This window comes from Natator depressus, chromosome 7 (genome assembly GCF_965152275.1).
Source record: "Natator depressus isolate rNatDep1 chromosome 7, rNatDep2.hap1, whole genome shotgun sequence".
Classification (NCBI taxonomy): domain Eukaryota; kingdom Metazoa; phylum Chordata; order Testudines; family Cheloniidae; genus Natator; species Natator depressus.
In genome coordinates this window covers 71,557,286-71,574,848 of record NC_134240.1, presented here as the reverse complement: position 1 = coordinate 71,574,848, position 17,563 = coordinate 71,557,286, and the positions used below count along the sequence as shown (strand labels likewise).

Here is a 17,563-nt window from a genome sequence, read left to right as displayed (position 1 = left end):
TTTATTTATTTATTGTATTTATTTATTTAGATTTAAAATGGTTAAAAATACACTTCTCCAAGGCTCTGGATACTTATCACAATTAATGATACAATACAGTGAAACTCCAGCAGCATTAAAATATTCATTCCAACAAGGAGTCAGACAGACACCTAAAAAACGTAGGGTTGAAGTTCAAATTATTATTGATTTGACTCTGAATTATCTACATTATCTATCTAATATTTGCCTGAACAAAATAAGCTATATATTTCTTTGTTAGCATTATACTTATTAATATCTGCATGTGATAGCTGGTGTCATTATAGATTAATTATACCTTTGGCTATTTCTCAAATGTCTTTTACGGTGAATCCTGCAATGTCCTTAGTTCTTGTCAGTGTTTGTTGGTAACTCTACTAAATATAAATGCAATTGGTCAGTCCTTGTGTAGTCTTATGGGCTTTGAGCTTGCTTATTAGAGTGATGAACTCTTAGTTTTGCTGTGAACACATGGACTTCCGAGAACCAATTTCTTGATGCTTATCCTGTTTACACTGGTAGGCTACATTGTGATGTCAGCACCAAAATAGGAGACATGATGTGAAGAAAAGATCCAAAATGTGAGCAATTAAAATATATTAGAAAAGGGAAAAAATCGATTTCATATGATTGATTGGGAGAGTGAGGATGAGTCTCTGAATGTGGGATTATTTTCTGTTTCTTTAGATCTGATGATAAAGCTTTCTGTGGCTGACATTCTGTTATACACTTGAAATAATTAATTTAGTTTGTGAAAGTTAATAGAGAAAATATTTTTAAAGATTTTTAAATTGTCATTGGCTCCAAGAGTAATATCAAAAACTGAGAAAACCATAAATTAATTAAAACTTACTGTTCTGTTTTCATTATTTATTAATTTTTATTTATTTCTGAAATAGAAACATATGACTCTTTTTCTCTTTGATATTGCAATTTATTCTTAATTGATTAGAAATTTCAGCAGGGGGTCTGAAACGACTGCTAAGCTGCCAACAGGTTCTGCTAGCTTAATTGCTTGCATACAGAGAGTACGCTGATTAGGCTGAATCACTGGTCAAGGGTCTGGAGTTAAAAGCAGAGAATGTCCTTGACTCCTGAAATGCCATAGCTTTAGGCACTTGAGTATATTTGTTTTTGCTATAATTTAATTGTAAATTGTGGCAGGAATGGTAAGCACACTTGTGCACTCTTATGCGCTCGCGCGCTCTCTCTCTCTCTCTCTCTCTCTCTCTCTCATATATATATATACACACACACACACATCTTTGATGTGCTCATTCTGGGCATTAGAGAATTTAGCATTTCACCCTCTGTTAAAAATATCTACACTTTTTTTAACCTCCAGAAAACTTAGTTAAAGAAAACGGTTATGACTATATCTTTGCCAACTTACTTTGGAAACAAATGCCCTTTCTGTTTGTGGAGGTCAGGCCAGGTGTTATCATTACTAAGGTACAACTTTCCTTTACTGAATGGAAGTTGTGCCTGCTAAAGATGGCAGTTTTTGGCTCAGAGTGAATAACTCATGTTAATACATTAATTGAAACAGAATGTTGAATTGCCAAAGGCTGTAGTGCATTCTCTGAGTGATGAAGGGAAATAGTCATTTCCCACTGAATCACAGAACTATCACTTCTCCTGGCATCTTCTTAAGGAATCTTAATCTCAAGACTAAGGTTTTGAGCTTGAAGAATGTATCAGATACTCAGCCTGGTGCAAATCAGTAGAGCCCTACAAATCTGTGGATATTTGTTTTATATCCATGGATATCCGGAGACCATGTTTGTGGATTGCGGGTTGGATGCAGACACAAATTTTGTATCCGTGCAGGGCTCTACAAATCAGCCTAGCTCCACAGCTTCATCATCTGAGGGTCTGGCCCTAAACGTGTTGTATGATGAAATTTCATTTTCTTTCAATCTAAAGCACAGATTACGAAAAGCATAAATCTATCCCTATTTTCTAAAATCCCAGCTTGGTTGATAATTCTATGGCATCATCATGCACAGCCATTAGAGAATCCATTAGACTGCCAGGTTGGCAGAAATCAAGAGCATAAAGGAGATTTACCAGATGAAAATATTAGGTAAATAAAGGCAATATTATATTTAATTACCTTGACCATAAATTTTGTTTCTGTTGCAAAAATAAAACCATTTCAAATGCAAGCATGTATGGGAATCTGTTTTCTGATTTAGACCAGCCCTGATGACTGCAGAAGACAAAGGATGTGAGATTTGTATTCAAGTGGTGTCAGAATTGATGGAGAAAATCTTCCTGAATATTCCTGCAGACTGGTTGAACAGATTCATAGGTACTGTACCATACATCATTTGTTAGAAGAACAATCAACTGCAGCACAGAACCAGAAACACTAAACTGAAACAAAGTTATAGTTACTGCCCACACACACCAGAGGCCAGGACATTGATCTGGTTTGGTATGATCTTTCTGAGGTTTTATGTAACATTTAGCTTTAAAAGAATTGCATATGTTTCATGTTCCACTGTGGATTTGTCAGACATTTATACTTAATTCCAGACTAATAATGTTTGGGAATTAAGTTTATAAACATTGATCAGTTGTTCAGAATCCTGAAGGCAAATATTGTAGTTGTCACAAAAGACAAATGTGAGAGATCTAGGAAGTTCAAAATAGAATTTAGGTAACAGGAGGTATTGTGAGATGATTATTTATAACTAGGACTATGTTTTAGTCATGGATATTTTTAGTAAAAGTCACGGACAGTTCATGGGCAGCAAACAAAAATTCACGGCCTGTGACCGGTCTGTGACTTTTACTAAAAATACCAGTGAATAAAACTTGGCTGCGGGGGGGGAGGACTGCCCGGGGGCCCCGTGAGTGCTGAGGGAGGGCGGCCTGGTTGCTTGGGGGGAGCGAGCAGTACCGCGCGGTCCAGGACCTGTGCTAGTGCTGGAGGGTTCCTGGCCAATGGGAGTTGCAAAGCCTGCGCTCTGGGCAGAGGCAGTCCACAGAGCTGCCTGCCCACACCTCTGTCTAGCAGCTGAGCAAGGGGGATATTACTGCTTCCGGGAAGTCCCCCAGATAAGCACCGCCCAGAGCCCACCTCACTCCGTCCAGTGCCCCAACCCCCTGCCCCCTCCCACACCCAAACACTGCTGCTGGGGTGGCGGGCATGGAGGCCCAAAATTGGCCCAGCAGCGGACAGTGCGTCTGGTGCAGGGGCTGCTTGAACTGCCCCTAAGCTAGACGTGCTGGCTGCTGCAGAAGTCACAGAATGTCACGGAATCCGTGACTTCCATGACCTCCGTGACAAACTCACAGCCTTAATTATAACATTACATAGCTGAATACAGTTACGAGCTGAGAGAGAGAGTGTGTGTGTGTGTATACATTCGTGTGTATGTATATATATGGATTTTCATCTCAATTTTTAAAAATAACTGCCATAGTTTCAGAATGTATATAACTGCAAATGTTATTGGTGTCTTGCTGGGAACTCCCGTGTTGCTGACACATCCTCAAAGTAGACCTCCTGCTTGGGAGCTGCTATAGGGTAAGTCACAGGAATTGTAGTTTAGCTTATGAATGACAGGCTCAGCAAATCAGAAGCTGTGCAAAACTCTTCTAAGAAAAGGTATACTTTTTTTAATTACTAAATTAATTATTCAGTGTTGTTGAAATGCTGAGCGGTTTTTCCTCTGTTTTATCCCTTCCAAGGAGGAGATCTAATCGGAGGATGTGACATTACAATGGCAGCTCTTTGGGGCTTGGGGGAAGAACTTAAGTGTAGATGTTAGCATGATAACAATGAAGCATAACTGTCTGGTTCACTGTCTTTTGCAGTGCCTCCCTCAGATACTACCTATGGCATGATAGTGGCAGACCTGTGCCACTCCCTACTAGCAGACACTGAAGCATCCTATCTGTTGGACATTAGGAGCCATTTTGTGCTGGATGAAAACAGCTATCCTTTGCAACAGGATTTCTTTCTGCTGGATTTCCATCCTGATCTCTGAAGCCCTGTCCTCCACAGTGACTGATTAACAGAGACCTTATGAACAAGCAGATTGGGGGAAAAGAGGGAGAGAGAGAGAAGAAAAATTAATTATCTCATGGAAGGAAGTTGTAAAAAAGCACAGTGAAAAAGGGCTTTATCTTTACTTTGTACCAAAAGCTAAAAGACTAAAAATGAAAATCCACCAATTGTATATATTGCTTCTGTAGTATTTTATGAATTGTCATATAGTAGTCATATAGATTGTATATGCTGTAGTTAAAGATTTTTCATATATCTTTATTTTAAAAATGGTTTCACCAATGTTTTCTCCTCGTCTTCCTCTTTTCTCAGCCCCTTCAGAAAAGTCTTCTGATGTTGATAGACAGTGAAGTTTTATGAACATTGGTAGAGGAGAGGGAAGCCACTATTCTGTAGTATGGTCTTAGTTGTTAGAGACTCTGTTTTCGTTATTTCTTATGTCTTTGCTTTGGTTCCCCTCCTCTCTCCTTCAGATAGCAGAGTCTTCTTCATTTTCTCCTAACAATATAGTCTTGCCTCCCTCCCACCAGAACACTTTCTCATTCAAGAATCCCAGTTTCTGAGCCCACCATACAAATTGGGACTGGTCTTCACTCACAAGTCACACTGGTTTAACTAAAACTGATATTAAAAATCTGTTGAGTTAAATTGCTGCAAACTCCTTTGTGGACCCTCTTAAATTAATTTAACCCTGGTATATATTGATTTATCTTAAGCTGTCAAGAAATTGATTGAAGCCAAATCAATATAAGCCAAATTTCTATCTCATTAACAGTGTCCATGCAGGGTTTTTCACCAATTTAAATGGATTTAAAAACACATTTTCAGTTACATTTTGGCTCACCTTTGCATGCAGACTGGGCCTAAAGCCAATGGGTAGCAAATATACAGAAATCATGAGTTGACTCCCATCTGGTCCACAGTTTCACTGCTGGAGGGGCTAATAGAGCCAGTCCGTGTGTGGATAGTTCTGTGTCTGGCCTTAACAATTTTCCCATGTTTAGTATTTAAGAGAAATCTTGTCTGAGCACAGGATTGGTACCAAACAACTCTTGAGTTGTAATTCTGGCTTTGTCATTTGCGACTTGGACCAGTCATTTAACCCTCTGTCATATTTGTACCTCCTGCTCTAAAATGGGATGACCTCTCAGGAATGTCATGAGGATCAGTTAATGTTGGTAAACCACTGAGAGAGCAAAAAGTGCTGCCCAGCACTTTCCAATCTTATCCAAGTATAGACCTTTTCCATCTTTGTTTTGCTGTAGTCCTCTCCCCTCTATATCAAGCCCATTTTAGTTGTTTCTTATCTCATTGTGTTATTGTGTTCATACTGAGTTTGAAAACTTTACCTTGCAAATAAACTATAAAGCATCTTATGATACAAAAGTAGGTTGAAATTCTAATAATTCCTTTCCTGAAGAACCTCTCATCTGGTGCTTGCAGACCTGCCCATCATAGTTTTAACTGCTAATTCAACATCTATTACCACAAATCAAATAAATTCCTTTACGCTCAACTATATATGCATGCCAGTTTATCGGTTATTTCATCTTACTTCCTGGATATGCATGAGGGTGGCTCTGCAGAGCAAAAACATATGTGTATCTCTTGGATAGTAACATGGTTTTAACAAACTAGGGAAAAAAGATTGTTATACTAAAACTGTAATATTTAATAAATGAAAATCAAGAGTTCTGGTAAACTTAAACAGATACATAAAACAACAATCTGCTTATTAAGCCATATTTCTTGGCAGAGCACATCCCGTCGGTGCTCTGCATTGCTGCCTGTACAGTTGCCTGTAATAACCTGGATCTGCTGACCTTCAAGGCATACTACAAGGTGTAACCATTGGCTTTTCTGTGAAGGGAGCAATGTAAAGGGAGCTAATGGGTTGGGGGAGGAGTTCTGTTGTGAACTGAATTTTTTGGGAGCAGTTGAAGTGGTTAGCTGCTTGTTTCAGCTTTTATTATTTTATTAAGACCAAGGTGTGCAAAGTGCTAGATAGGTGCTTTTTTGACTAATTTTTATACATCAAAATAAACTATGCTTTCCTCTTTGCTGATTTTTATTGCCAATACATGCTTGTCATATCTTGGGTTAGTTTTTCATGGCAGTTAAACAATTGTCACCTTGTGCCACTGATAAAAAAAACAAATTAGCATGTAAATGAAGATCATTAGTTAACATGTACCATCCTATGTTTTCTTAACAGTTAAGGAGGGAGTTGGGGGGCAGGAGGGATATTTTCTGCTCTCATTGTCTAAAGACCTCAGATGTAGCCTGGAGTGAGAAGTAAATGTTTGTATTATAACGTCTTTACTCTTAGACTTAGTCTGTACACAGTATTTTTACCCGTATAACTATTTCTGTCATGGGCCTGATTTTTTTTACCAAGATAGCTACATCAGTACAAAATCTAGGGGATGCTCTTTTATCACTATAAAGATGACTTATACTGGATGTAGCTTATTCTCCTTCCCCTGTGGGACTAGGTATGCTGGTATAAATCCCCTTCTCATCAATATAACTGGATGTAGGTTAGGCAGAGTCTTTTTGTGACCAAAAAGATTTTGCATCATATAAGACACTAGTTCTCAACTGGGGGTCTGTGGTCCCCTGGGGGTTCATGAGCACGTTTCAGAGGGTCTGCCAATGACTGGACTTCAGCCCCAGGCAGTGGAGCTCAGGCTCAGGCTTAAGCCCTGGGCAGCGGGGCTTGGGGAGGGAGCGTCACCTCCATCCCCTGACTCACCTCAGTGGGCCACCCAGCCTGTCTGGGTTAGGGGGACATAACAAAAAAGTGCAGTGTCACTGCAGGAGAGAGCTCTCCCTGCTATCAGAAGGTGTTGCCTTATAGCCATTGACTCTGTGAGCAGGCAGCAGCTAGCCAAGAAGACACACCACTGCTCTTCCCTGCTACATCAGCTCTTCAGGGAGCAGGGCCAAATGGAAGGCAGAAATCTGGGGTGGGGAGAGCATGTGGCATGAGCCAGCTGCAGGTTTTTAATTGCAGTGTAGAAATACCCTTAGTCTCTAGCCTCTGCAAGCCTTCGAGGTCTTCAAGTCCATGGTCATGCCCTTTTTTCATCTTAAGTACTTCCTTGCCCATACTTCAGTGCATTGCCACTTGTCCTTTCGCTCTGTGACACAATTTTTTTTAGTAATTCCCAAATCAAGGAGATTCTGGGATTTGTAGTCCAAGGACCATTGGAGTTGTAGGGCCTCAGAGCAAGCAAGACCTGCTGGAAAAGGAAATGGAAGAAAGGCAAGCCACTTTTCTCAGGATGAGGAGAGATCTGGGGAGAGTCAGAGCTGCTGGCAGGTATCTCCAGTGACTGGTGTGTTCAAGAACTGTGGTGGGGCTTCTGCTGAGAAGGAGTTGGAGAAAGCCCAGGAAAGGCTGTGCTGAAGACACCTGTGGAAAGGCTGAGTTGGAGGCCCAAGAACCAAGTAAGCACAGGAAGTAACATGGAGGGGAGAGTGAAATGAACATTTTGAGGCTGATGAGGACATTTGCTTCATAGCTTAGGGCCTCAAGGCTGGAGACTATGGTAGAAGAGAGAGGATGGGTTCCCCACATCTTAGTAGTCCACCTTGAAGTGTTGTGCCGAGACTCCTCCAAACAAAGAGGCAAGGACTGTTTGTGACAGCAAGAAGGGTGAACTCCTGATACAACAGAAGAAGTTTGTGCTCTCTCAGATTTGGAGAGTGCTGTAGCCCAGGAAGGTGTTTGTGGAACCCTCCCTGAATGGTGGCAGTTTGGACTTTATATTCTAAACTTTTGTTTATCCCAGAAGAGGAGGACATTTTAGTTAGTTTTGAAGGCTACAAGCAGAGTGAAACAGAAGCATAGAAGGGGAAAATGAGGCAGTGATGGCCATACCATGACATGTATATTAGTAAGGGCTGGTAGTTTCTTCTCAAGTGTAAGATGAATCTGGCAACGTTGGGAGTGGGAGAAGCTACAAAACAAAAATATAATTTGACTTGTTCTCTCTCTCTGTCTTTGCAGGTCTTATCTCATTTATCATCAATCTCCCTCCCGGTAAGCATGACTCCACTGAGCTCCCATGGACTGTTGTGGAATTGGTTGGACCTTTTAAACCTCTCAACAATGTTTCCAGGAAAAATTAATTTCCTAATGAGTCAAACTGTCAGCTGCAATAGAGAAAATGTTTATAATCTAGTGATACAATTGAGCTGAGACGATACTGAACAGACACAATTTTCTTCGCTGTCTGATGTAAATAGTTGCTTACAAATGAGAAGCACACTGTTCTTCAAGTATCTGTCGCTTGGACCTTGAGCATGCAACACTAGAGGGTTTTTTATTTAATACAAGTATCTGTAGGGGCCACGTGTATGCCCTGTACCTCCTCTTGCTCCCATATGAGAGCATAAAGGGCAGCAAGAGTCCAACCCCCTAGGTCTTAGCTTAGGCTAAACCTTTTTAAAATCTTCCATATTCTTCAGTTCCACTTCTGATTATTATATCTGACTACATGAACTGATCCAAACTGTCTGTCTGGCCCAAACTCTGCGGATCAGATGCTTCCTGCAACCACACCCCTGTACAGGGTTCCTTATCCTGCTAGACTCAAAGGTTTCAAGCCTTGTCCATCCTGTGATGGACTAATTCCTCTGAAGATGGACACAGCAGGTGTCTCTTTTGCCTTGGGGGACTCATGTATTCTGAGTAGATGCTGTTTGCTTGCCCTTCTCTGCTGGAACATGGAAGCTCTGAGACGAGGCTAAAACTCCATTTTCTGGAACAATCCCTGAAAGTCTCATCAGACCCTAATTAAACGAGCTTCAGAATCCTATTAGTGGATAAGATCTCTTAATCCAGCAGGCAACACCTAAGACAGCACCTAGGAAAGATTTGGTACTGACTGCAGCACCAAGCGGACTGCAGCACCAAGCTGGTACTGACTGCAGCATCAAAGCCAGCATTGACACCTCCAATATTGAAGCTAGGCACTGAGGCTGCTCTAAATATCAAGAAGTCTGAGAAAGGAGCTCAGTGTCATCCCATAAATTCAAACACAGCAAAGCCTCTGGAAAGGACTCTGCTAAGCCTAATGTGGTGTCAAGGACTGGGGAGGAGGAGGAGTCTGTGACACAGCAGTCTCTGCTGGCACCATTCCTAGCTCCAGTGATGCACCCCTCAGTGTCTACCCCAGCCTCGGTGGAGGGGAGTAGGCCTGAATGTGAGCCACCATTGGTACCAAGAAACCTAGTGGCACTGGAACAGACTCCAGCACCAAGAGTGCCGTATGTGTTGGCACCACCCGAGAAGAGGTTTGCTCCTCACTGTCACCAGAGCATACATTTTCTCCTTCATCAAATAGAGAATCCTGTCCCCTGAGATCTGTGATCGCACGACCAAGACCAACTTCATCTCTACCATCCTGTCAAGACTGGCACCAGACTGGCCAACCCTCATTAAATCAAATTGTACTCCTATAGCATGTCATCGTGGCCCTATTGGGTAGTGAAAGCCCACCATCACAGGCATCAAGAAGCTGGTCTCCATTGCCATCAATGCCCCACTGAAGGATCTCTCCTCTTTGTCACTGGATGAGGCAGTATACTTGGCACCGATATTAGCACTGGATGACTTTTAAAGTATTCCAAGAGCTCTTTGTGATGATAAGATTAACTCAGGACTGAGATGTTTGTCATACTGAAGAAATCCCACAAGCCGTTCAACATCCTGTCAACTTCTGGTGTAGCCAGGATTGCCCTCCCCATTGATGAGACTCCTTGACCCAGTCAAAGCTCTGTGACAAACGCCAGTCACAGTAACACCAACAGCAAAGCAAGTGGAAAAAGAAGCACCAGGTTCCCTCTATGGGGTTTGAGTACTTCTGCACTTAACCCAACCCGGGCTCCTTAGTCATGTCTGCCATACAAGAGAAGTCGACTTTGAACAAAAGAACAGCCAAGGACTCTAAAAGACTTGGAAGGAAGGGTTGCATTCTGCTTTACTGCAACAGCATTTGGCGAACCGCCAGGCTGTGCTGGCCAACTACGATGTTCACCGTCCCATGTGAGACACCTTTCCTCATGACAGCAGAGAGACGCTTAAGGGTATAATTAAGGATGGTCAGTGATGGCCAAAATAGACTTGCAGGTGGTGGTTGATGCCTCAGACATTGCAGAGAGGTTATGACCACCACAGTGACCATGCATAGAGCATTGTAGCTGCAAGCATTAGGCATACTGAGAGAGGTACAGGCCACAATTGAAGATTTGTTCTTTGAAGTCTCAGAGCTCTCTAGTGTGAAAGGAAAGATGCCACACTGCACTCACTGAAGGACTCTGATCACATTCCTGTTCCATACCACAAGTTGTCCCGTCTTCAGCAATAGCTGTGAGAATTCACAACATCCCACCATAGAATATCACACCAAGAAGAGCTCAAGTCACAGCAGGGGGCAGCAGCCTTCCTCTTACTGTGGAACACACCCTGCTCCTTCAACACGGCAGCAGATTTTACAAGACCATCAAGAGCTACATCAGACCCAATCTATAGAGCATAATGTTCAGAAGCTACCTTTTCCCATTCCACTATGTGACATCTGCCATTACATCAGACAGATGGATACTAGAGATCATTGCCCAAGGCTACCTCATCCCTCTTCAGGGAATCTTCTTACAAGAGCCTGCTACAAACAGAATTGTTCTTGTTACTTTGTCTAGAAGCCATTGAGGAGTTCCCAGTAGAGTTGAGGAAAAGAGGCTTCCATTCCCAGGATTTTTTTCCTCATTCCAGAGAAGAAAGTGTGTCTTCATTCTATCCTAGGCCTGATCATTCTCAATAAATATATATGCCATCTCAGGTTCAGGATAACAACACTTGCCTCCATCATTCCATGTCTCCAAGCTCAGGACAGGTTTGTGGCTTTGGCTCTTGACTTTCAGGATGCATACTTCCACATAGCCATCCACCTGGCCCACAGGAAGTACCTAAAATTCACAGTGTGGCCCAACCACTATAGAGCTCTATCATTCAGACTTTCAGCAGTACTCAGTGTATTCATGAAATGATGGCAATAGTGTCAATGTGTTTAAGAAGACAGGGAATCCACATCTACCTATACCTGGACACCTGGCTGATTAGGGAGGGTCCCAACAGGAGACTGCAAGAGCCTTGCAATACATCCTTTCCCTGTTTTCTCGATTAGGACTCCTGGTGTACTATGAGAAGGGGTGCCATTCTTGGTCCCTTCCCTGATAACTCTTACCATGAACGTTTGAAGGACACATTGGGGTGCCCACCTGAACTATCAACAGATGCAAAGACATGTCTCAGGACAACCTGGAACCTCAAATGACAGTCTTAGCTCCAGGATGTTCATACGGGGCTGCATAATATTCCTGCCAGTTCTATGTAACTCCACGGTGCAAATCCTGATGGACACGCATCTGCAATACGCTCTGTAAACAAGCAAGGAGCTGCTCAATCATCCCTTCTTTGCCATCAAGCTGTAGATATGCGGTTATCAACCGGGGGTAGCCCCACTAGCTCTACATGTTCCATGGTTACCAACAACCTAGCAGATTTCTTGAGCAGACAATGATGACCAACCACAAGTGTCACTGCAGAAATCGATCCTAGACCCAATATTCTGTCATTGGGGGCCTCCATCATAGACTTATTTATCACAGAGGTCAACACCAAGTGTGTTTGTACTTCTGCTCCAGAGGACACATGAGCCTGGGTTCCCTACCAGACACCCTTCTCCTTCGATAATCTCAAGGATCCCTTTCCCTCCAAGTCCCCAGATCCCCAGGATAATATCCAAGATCAGACAAGGCCTTAGTCATCATGATAGTCCCATACTGGCCAAGTCAGTTTTGGCTTGTTAGAGTGTTATAGATGTGCAGGTGGCCTTCCACTCATCTCTAACCTTGTCCAGACATAATTTCTCAGAATCAAGATCAGATACCACACCTAGGCCTACAGTCGTTGCACCTGATGTCAGCTGGTTCAGCTCCCTACAGGTTAAGGAGATTCTTACAGAAATCAGGAGTTTTCCACCAGGAAGATTAGTTCTCAAAATGGAAGGGAGTCTCCATATGGTCAACTCAGAATAAGGTTGACCCAGTGGAGGCTCTGATACGGAAGATCCAGGAGTACATCCTGCTCCTTAAACACACAGGGTTAGCACAACTGTCCCAAGGTTCACTTTGCTGCATATCTGCATGTCACACTCTGGTACAGTCATACTCAGTATTCTCATGCCCTATGTTATCAAAATTCCTCAAGGGCCTCCTTCACACTTGCCCTCCAGTCAGAGACCCAACTCCTACATGGGACCTGAACATCATCCTCCTGAAGCGTAAGGAGATGCTGTTTTATCCACTGTCAGAGCGCTTAATACACCACCTTGCCATCAAAATGGTCTTTCTCATGGCCATTACCTCAGCATGGAGAGTGAGTTTGAACTCCAAGCCTTTATGACTGGACCACCTTTACACATCCTTCCATAGGGACAAGGTGGTACTGAAATCACACTCCAAGTTCATTTCTAAGGTAGTCTCAGAATTCCACTTAAACCAATCAGTTACTTTAGCAGTCTTTTCCCTGAAGCCACACTCAATGTTAGGAGAGCAAAAACTGCATATTTTGGACATGGCCAGAGCTTTGCCCTTATTACCTCATGTGACATATAGTCAGAAAGCGTTAAACATCCTGCAAAATAAATAACCCGCAAAAGACATGTGGGGAGATAATGTTTGTGTTTTTGTGTATTTACATATATATGAGTAGGGTCAAGGATGTAATCAACAGTCCCTGTCTATGCTGTATTCTGATAGTTCAGAGATCAAAAGAACATCCTAGCATTTAAATGAATTGTAAACACGGGATATCTTTGTATTCATCTCTCTTTGAAATGTACTGTGAATAGTGGAGGAACAAGCAAATTGCCTCACGTTAATTCATATAGCTAAGTACCAGTGATGGACCTCTTTCAAAGTCATCCTAATTACCTTTTGTTCCCTGAGGAACTCCCAACTTGTCAAAGAGGACAATGAAATTGTATAAAAGATCCTTGGGTCCTGATTCTGTCATCTCACATCTGCTTAAGCTTCATCAGAGAAGTTTGAGTCGCAAGAATCTTCATATTTGACTTAGGTACCTGGATGGAGGCCTGAGGCTGGATCATTTTAAGGGAACTGTGTTTGGACTTCTGAGTAACCAGTAAGGTAATTAAGATGCTTTCAGGCTGTCTCCCCACTTCCTTGTGTACATTGAGAGGCCAAAGTGTCTCATTGTAGCAACTCTCTAAGTGGATCACACTGTGTGTTTCCACCTGCTGTCAAATAGCTGGTGAGCTTCTTCCTCTGAATGTCAAGGCCCTCTCAACAGGGACACGAGCTGCATTCTCTCCTGCTTCAGAAACATGCCAGTCTCTGAGATCTGCAGGGCAGCTACATGAAGCATGACCTTTGGTAAACATTATGCACTTGACATGGCAGCATGGTCAGATGCCAAATTAGGCAGTGTAGTACTTCAGTCACTGTTTGTTTGATACAGGTGAAACTCCTCATGCCTGCCATCCAAGGAAGATACTGTTTGCTGGTCCCCTACATTGGGATCTACACTGACATATATACTCAAAGAAGAACAAATAATTAGTGTGGTTCTTTGAGGTGCTGTAGTCAGTGTTGACTCCATGACCCACCTTCTGTCCCTGTTTTTGGAGCTCTCAGCAACATGGGCTTTGAAATGCAAGGAACCTGAGGGAGGGTCGTGGCTGCCCCATCCTTTGTGCTCTCACATGGAGGAGGCAGAGAGTGGATGTGCAGCCCCAAACAACACTACTATTAAAGAACCTCCAGCCTTGCACTCATGAGGTGCATGTACACCTACAGTGGTATCCACACCTATTACATCTCAAAGAACAGGAGTACTTGTGGCACCTTAGAGACTAACCAATTTATTTGAGCATAAGCTTTCGTGAGCTTATACAGCATCCGATGAAGTGAGCTGTAGCTCACGAAAGCTTATGCTCAAATAAATTGGTTAGTCTCGAAGGTGCCACAAGTACTCCTGTTCTTTTTGCGAATACAGACTAACACGGCTGTTACTCTGAAACATCTCAAAGAACCACACTCTCTGTAAGGTAAGTAACACTCAAGTGTTACGCTTAAGGCAATGGAGTTAATCCACATTTACACGGCTATGAAATGAGACTCAGGCACTCGTAGAACAATAAGCTTTAGACTACGCCGGGAAAATAGGATTTACCTGTCTGCAAAGCCTCACATGGAATTCTTTTCAGACATCTTTTGCTGCTGTTTTCTTTTGCTGTATTAAATTTGAAGTACTTTCTGTCTCTCTCTCTTCTGTTCATAAAGCCTGAATATGGATCTATTAGGACCTTAGCGAACTTCAGTGTCTGTTCCTTCTGCACTGAGATGAGAATATAATGTTGTGTACAGGAACTGGTTATCAGAGACAAGTGAAACAGCACTATTCTAAGCTTTGCATACACAATCACCATAACTCACTGTTACAAAAGAAACAGTTGCTGAGAAATGACTGTGTTGTGTTTCAGCTCTGGCCTATGGGGCACTCATAGGTACACATCTCTGACTCTGACTCTAAAAACTCTCAACTGTCCTTTCCATCAGAACCTATGCTTCTTGGCAATGCTTCACATTGCAAGGTGAATGTTGCAGAGGGCCTTACCCAATCTGGCTTTGAGCCCTGCCACTGCCTCAGTTTCTTCCCCTGGAGCTCCTCAGTTACTGCACTTAGGCTCTCATTTGTCAAACAGTACCCCTTGTGGTCCGGTTTATTAACACATCATCACAGTTCAATGTAAATTTAAATAAAAAACAGCCTTTTTTCAGCACAACAGTTCTTAAAGCCCCTTGCTAGAGTCAATGGTTCCTGAGCCCTGGTCTACACTAGGAGTTGAAGTCGAATTTAGCAGCGTTAAATCGATTTAACCCTGCACCCGTCCACACGACAAAGCCTTTTTTTTTTTTTTTTTTTTTTTTTTTTTACTTAAAGGGCTCTTATAATCGATTTCCTTACTCCACCCCTGACAAGGGGATTAGCGCTGACATCGGCCTTGCTGGGTCGAATTTGGGGTACTGTGGACACAATTAGACGGTATTGGCCTCCATGAGCTATCCCAGAGTGCTGCATTGTGACCGCTCTGGACAGCACTCTCAACTCAGATGCACTGGCCAGGTAGACAGGAAAAGGCCTGCGAACTTTTGAATTTCAATTTCCTGTTTGGCCAGCGTGGCAAGCTGCAGGTGACCATGCAGAGCTCATCAGCAGAGGTGACCATGATGCAGTCACAGAATCGCAAAAGAGCTCCAGCATGGACCGAACAGGAGGTATGGGATCTGATCGCTGTATGGGGAGAGGAATCCATGCTATCAGACCTATGTTCCAGTTTTCAAAATGCCAAAACATTTGTCAAAATCTCCCAGGGCATGAAGGACAGAGGCCATAACAGGGACCCGAAGCAGTGCCGCGTGAAACTTAAGGAGCTGAGGCAAGCCTACCAGAGAGGTGAACGGCCGCTCCAGGTCAGAGCCCAAAACATGCCGCTTCTATGATGAGCTGCATGCCATTTTAGGGGGTTCAGCCACCACTACCCCAGCCGTGTTGTTTGACTCCTTCAATAGAGATGGAGGCAACACGGAAGCAGGTTTTGGGGACGAGGAAGATAGCTCTCAGCAAGCAAGCAGAGAAACCAGTTTTCCTGACAGCCAGGAACTGTTTCTCACCCTGGACCTGGAGCCAGTACCCCCCAAACCCACCCAAGGCTGCCTCCCGGACCCGCCAGGCGGAGAAGGGACCTCTGGTGAGTGTACCTTTTTAAAATACTATACATGGTTTAAAAGCAAGCATGTTTAATGATTAATTTGCCCTGGCATTCGCAGCTCTCCTGGATGTACTCCCAAAGCCTTTGCAAAAGGTTTCTGGGGAGGGCAGCCTTATTCCATCCACCATGGTAGGACACTTTACCAGTCCAGGCCAGTAACACGTACTCGGGAATCATTGTAGAATAAAACATTGCAGTGTATGTTTGCTGGCGTTCAAACAACATCCGTTATTTATCTCTCTGTGTTATCCTCAGGAGAGTGATATCATTCATGGTCACCTGGTTGAAATAGGGTGCTTTTCTTAAGGGGGCATTCAGAGGTGCCCATTCCCGCTGGGCTGTTTGCCTGTAGCTGAACAGAAATGTTCCCCGCTGTTAGCCACAGGGAGGGGGGAAGGGCTAGCCACATGCTGGGGGAGGCAAAATGCGACCTTGGAATGAAAGCATATGTGCTATGTATGTAATGTTAACAGCAAGGTTTACTGTGAAAGAGAGTACCCATTGTTCTATAAAATGTGTCTTTTTAAATACTACTGTCCCTTTTTTTTTTTCTCCACCAGCTGCATGTGTTTCAAGGATCACAGGATCTTCTCCTTCCCAGAGGCTAGCGAAGATCAGAAGGTGAAAAAAATGCACTCGCGATGAAATGTTCTCTGAGCTCATGCTGTCCTCCCACACTGACTGAGCACAGATGAATGCGTGGAGGCAGACAATGTCAGAGGGCAGGAAAGCACAAAATGACCGGGAGGAGAGGTTGCGGGCTGAAGAGAGTAAGTGGCGGGCTGAAGCTGAAAGGTGGCGGCAGCTTGATGAGAGGAGGCAGGACTCAATGCTGAGGCTGTTGGAGGATCCAAATAATATGCTGCAGCGTATGGTTGAGCTGCAGGAAGGGCAGCAGGGGCACAGACTGCCACTATAGCTCCTGTGTAACCAACCGCCCTTCTCCCCAAGTTCCATAGCCTCCTTACCCAGACGCCCAAGAATGTGGTGGGGGGGGCCTCCGGCCACCAGCCACTCCACCCCAGAGGATTGCCCAAGCAACAGAAGACTGGCATTCAATAAGTTTTAAAGTTTTAAACTTTTAAAGTGCTGTGTGGCCTTGTCCTTCCCTCCTCCACCACCCCTCCTGGTGCTTCTCTCCTCCACCACCTCTCCTGGGCTACCTTGGTAGTTATCCCCCTATTTGTGTGATGAATTAATAAAGAATGCATGAATGTGAAGCAACAATGACTTTATTGCCTCTGCAAGTGGTGATCGAAGGGAGGAGGGGAGGGTGGTTAGCTTACAGGGAAGTAGAGTGAACCAAGGGGCAGGGGGTTTCATCAAGGAGAAACAAACAGAACTTTCACACCATAGCCTGGCCAGTCATGAAACTGGTTTTCAAAGCTTCTCTGATGCGCATTGCGCCCTCCTGTGCTCTTCTAACTGCCCTGGTGTCTGGCTGTGCGTAACCAGCAGCCAGGCGATTTGCCTCAACCTCCCACCCTGCCATAAACATTTCCCCCTTACCCTCACAGATATTGTGGAGCGCACAGCAAGCAGTAATAACAGTGGGAATATTGGTTTCACTGAGGTCTAACCGAGTCAGTAAACTGCGCCAGCGCGCTTTTAAACGTCCAAGTGCACATTCTACCACCATTCTGCACTTGCTCAGCCT

The 17,563-nt window shown here is 43.6% G+C and overlaps 1 protein-coding gene across 4 annotated transcripts in view; it reads left to right on the top strand.

The window, feature by feature from the left end:
• The window catches only part of SHLD2 (shieldin complex subunit 2), an 86,702-nt gene extending 69,965 nt beyond the window's left edge, over positions 1-16,737 (top strand). For 3 of the 4 annotated variants that reach the window (XM_074958753.1, XM_074958752.1, XM_074958754.1), the window contains 2 exons: positions 2,220-2,335; positions 3,850-4,547. In XM_074958753.1, coding sequence (XP_074814854.1) covers positions 2,220-2,335; positions 3,850-4,022 — 289 coding nt within the window. In that variant the 3' untranslated portion in view covers positions 4,023-4,547. Of the gene's footprint in view, positions 1-2,219; positions 2,336-3,849; positions 4,548-16,466 lie in introns of those variants that run through there. The other variant, XM_074958755.1, reaches the window with a different exon arrangement.
• The last annotated feature ends 826 nt before the right edge of the window (positions 16,738-17,563 follow it).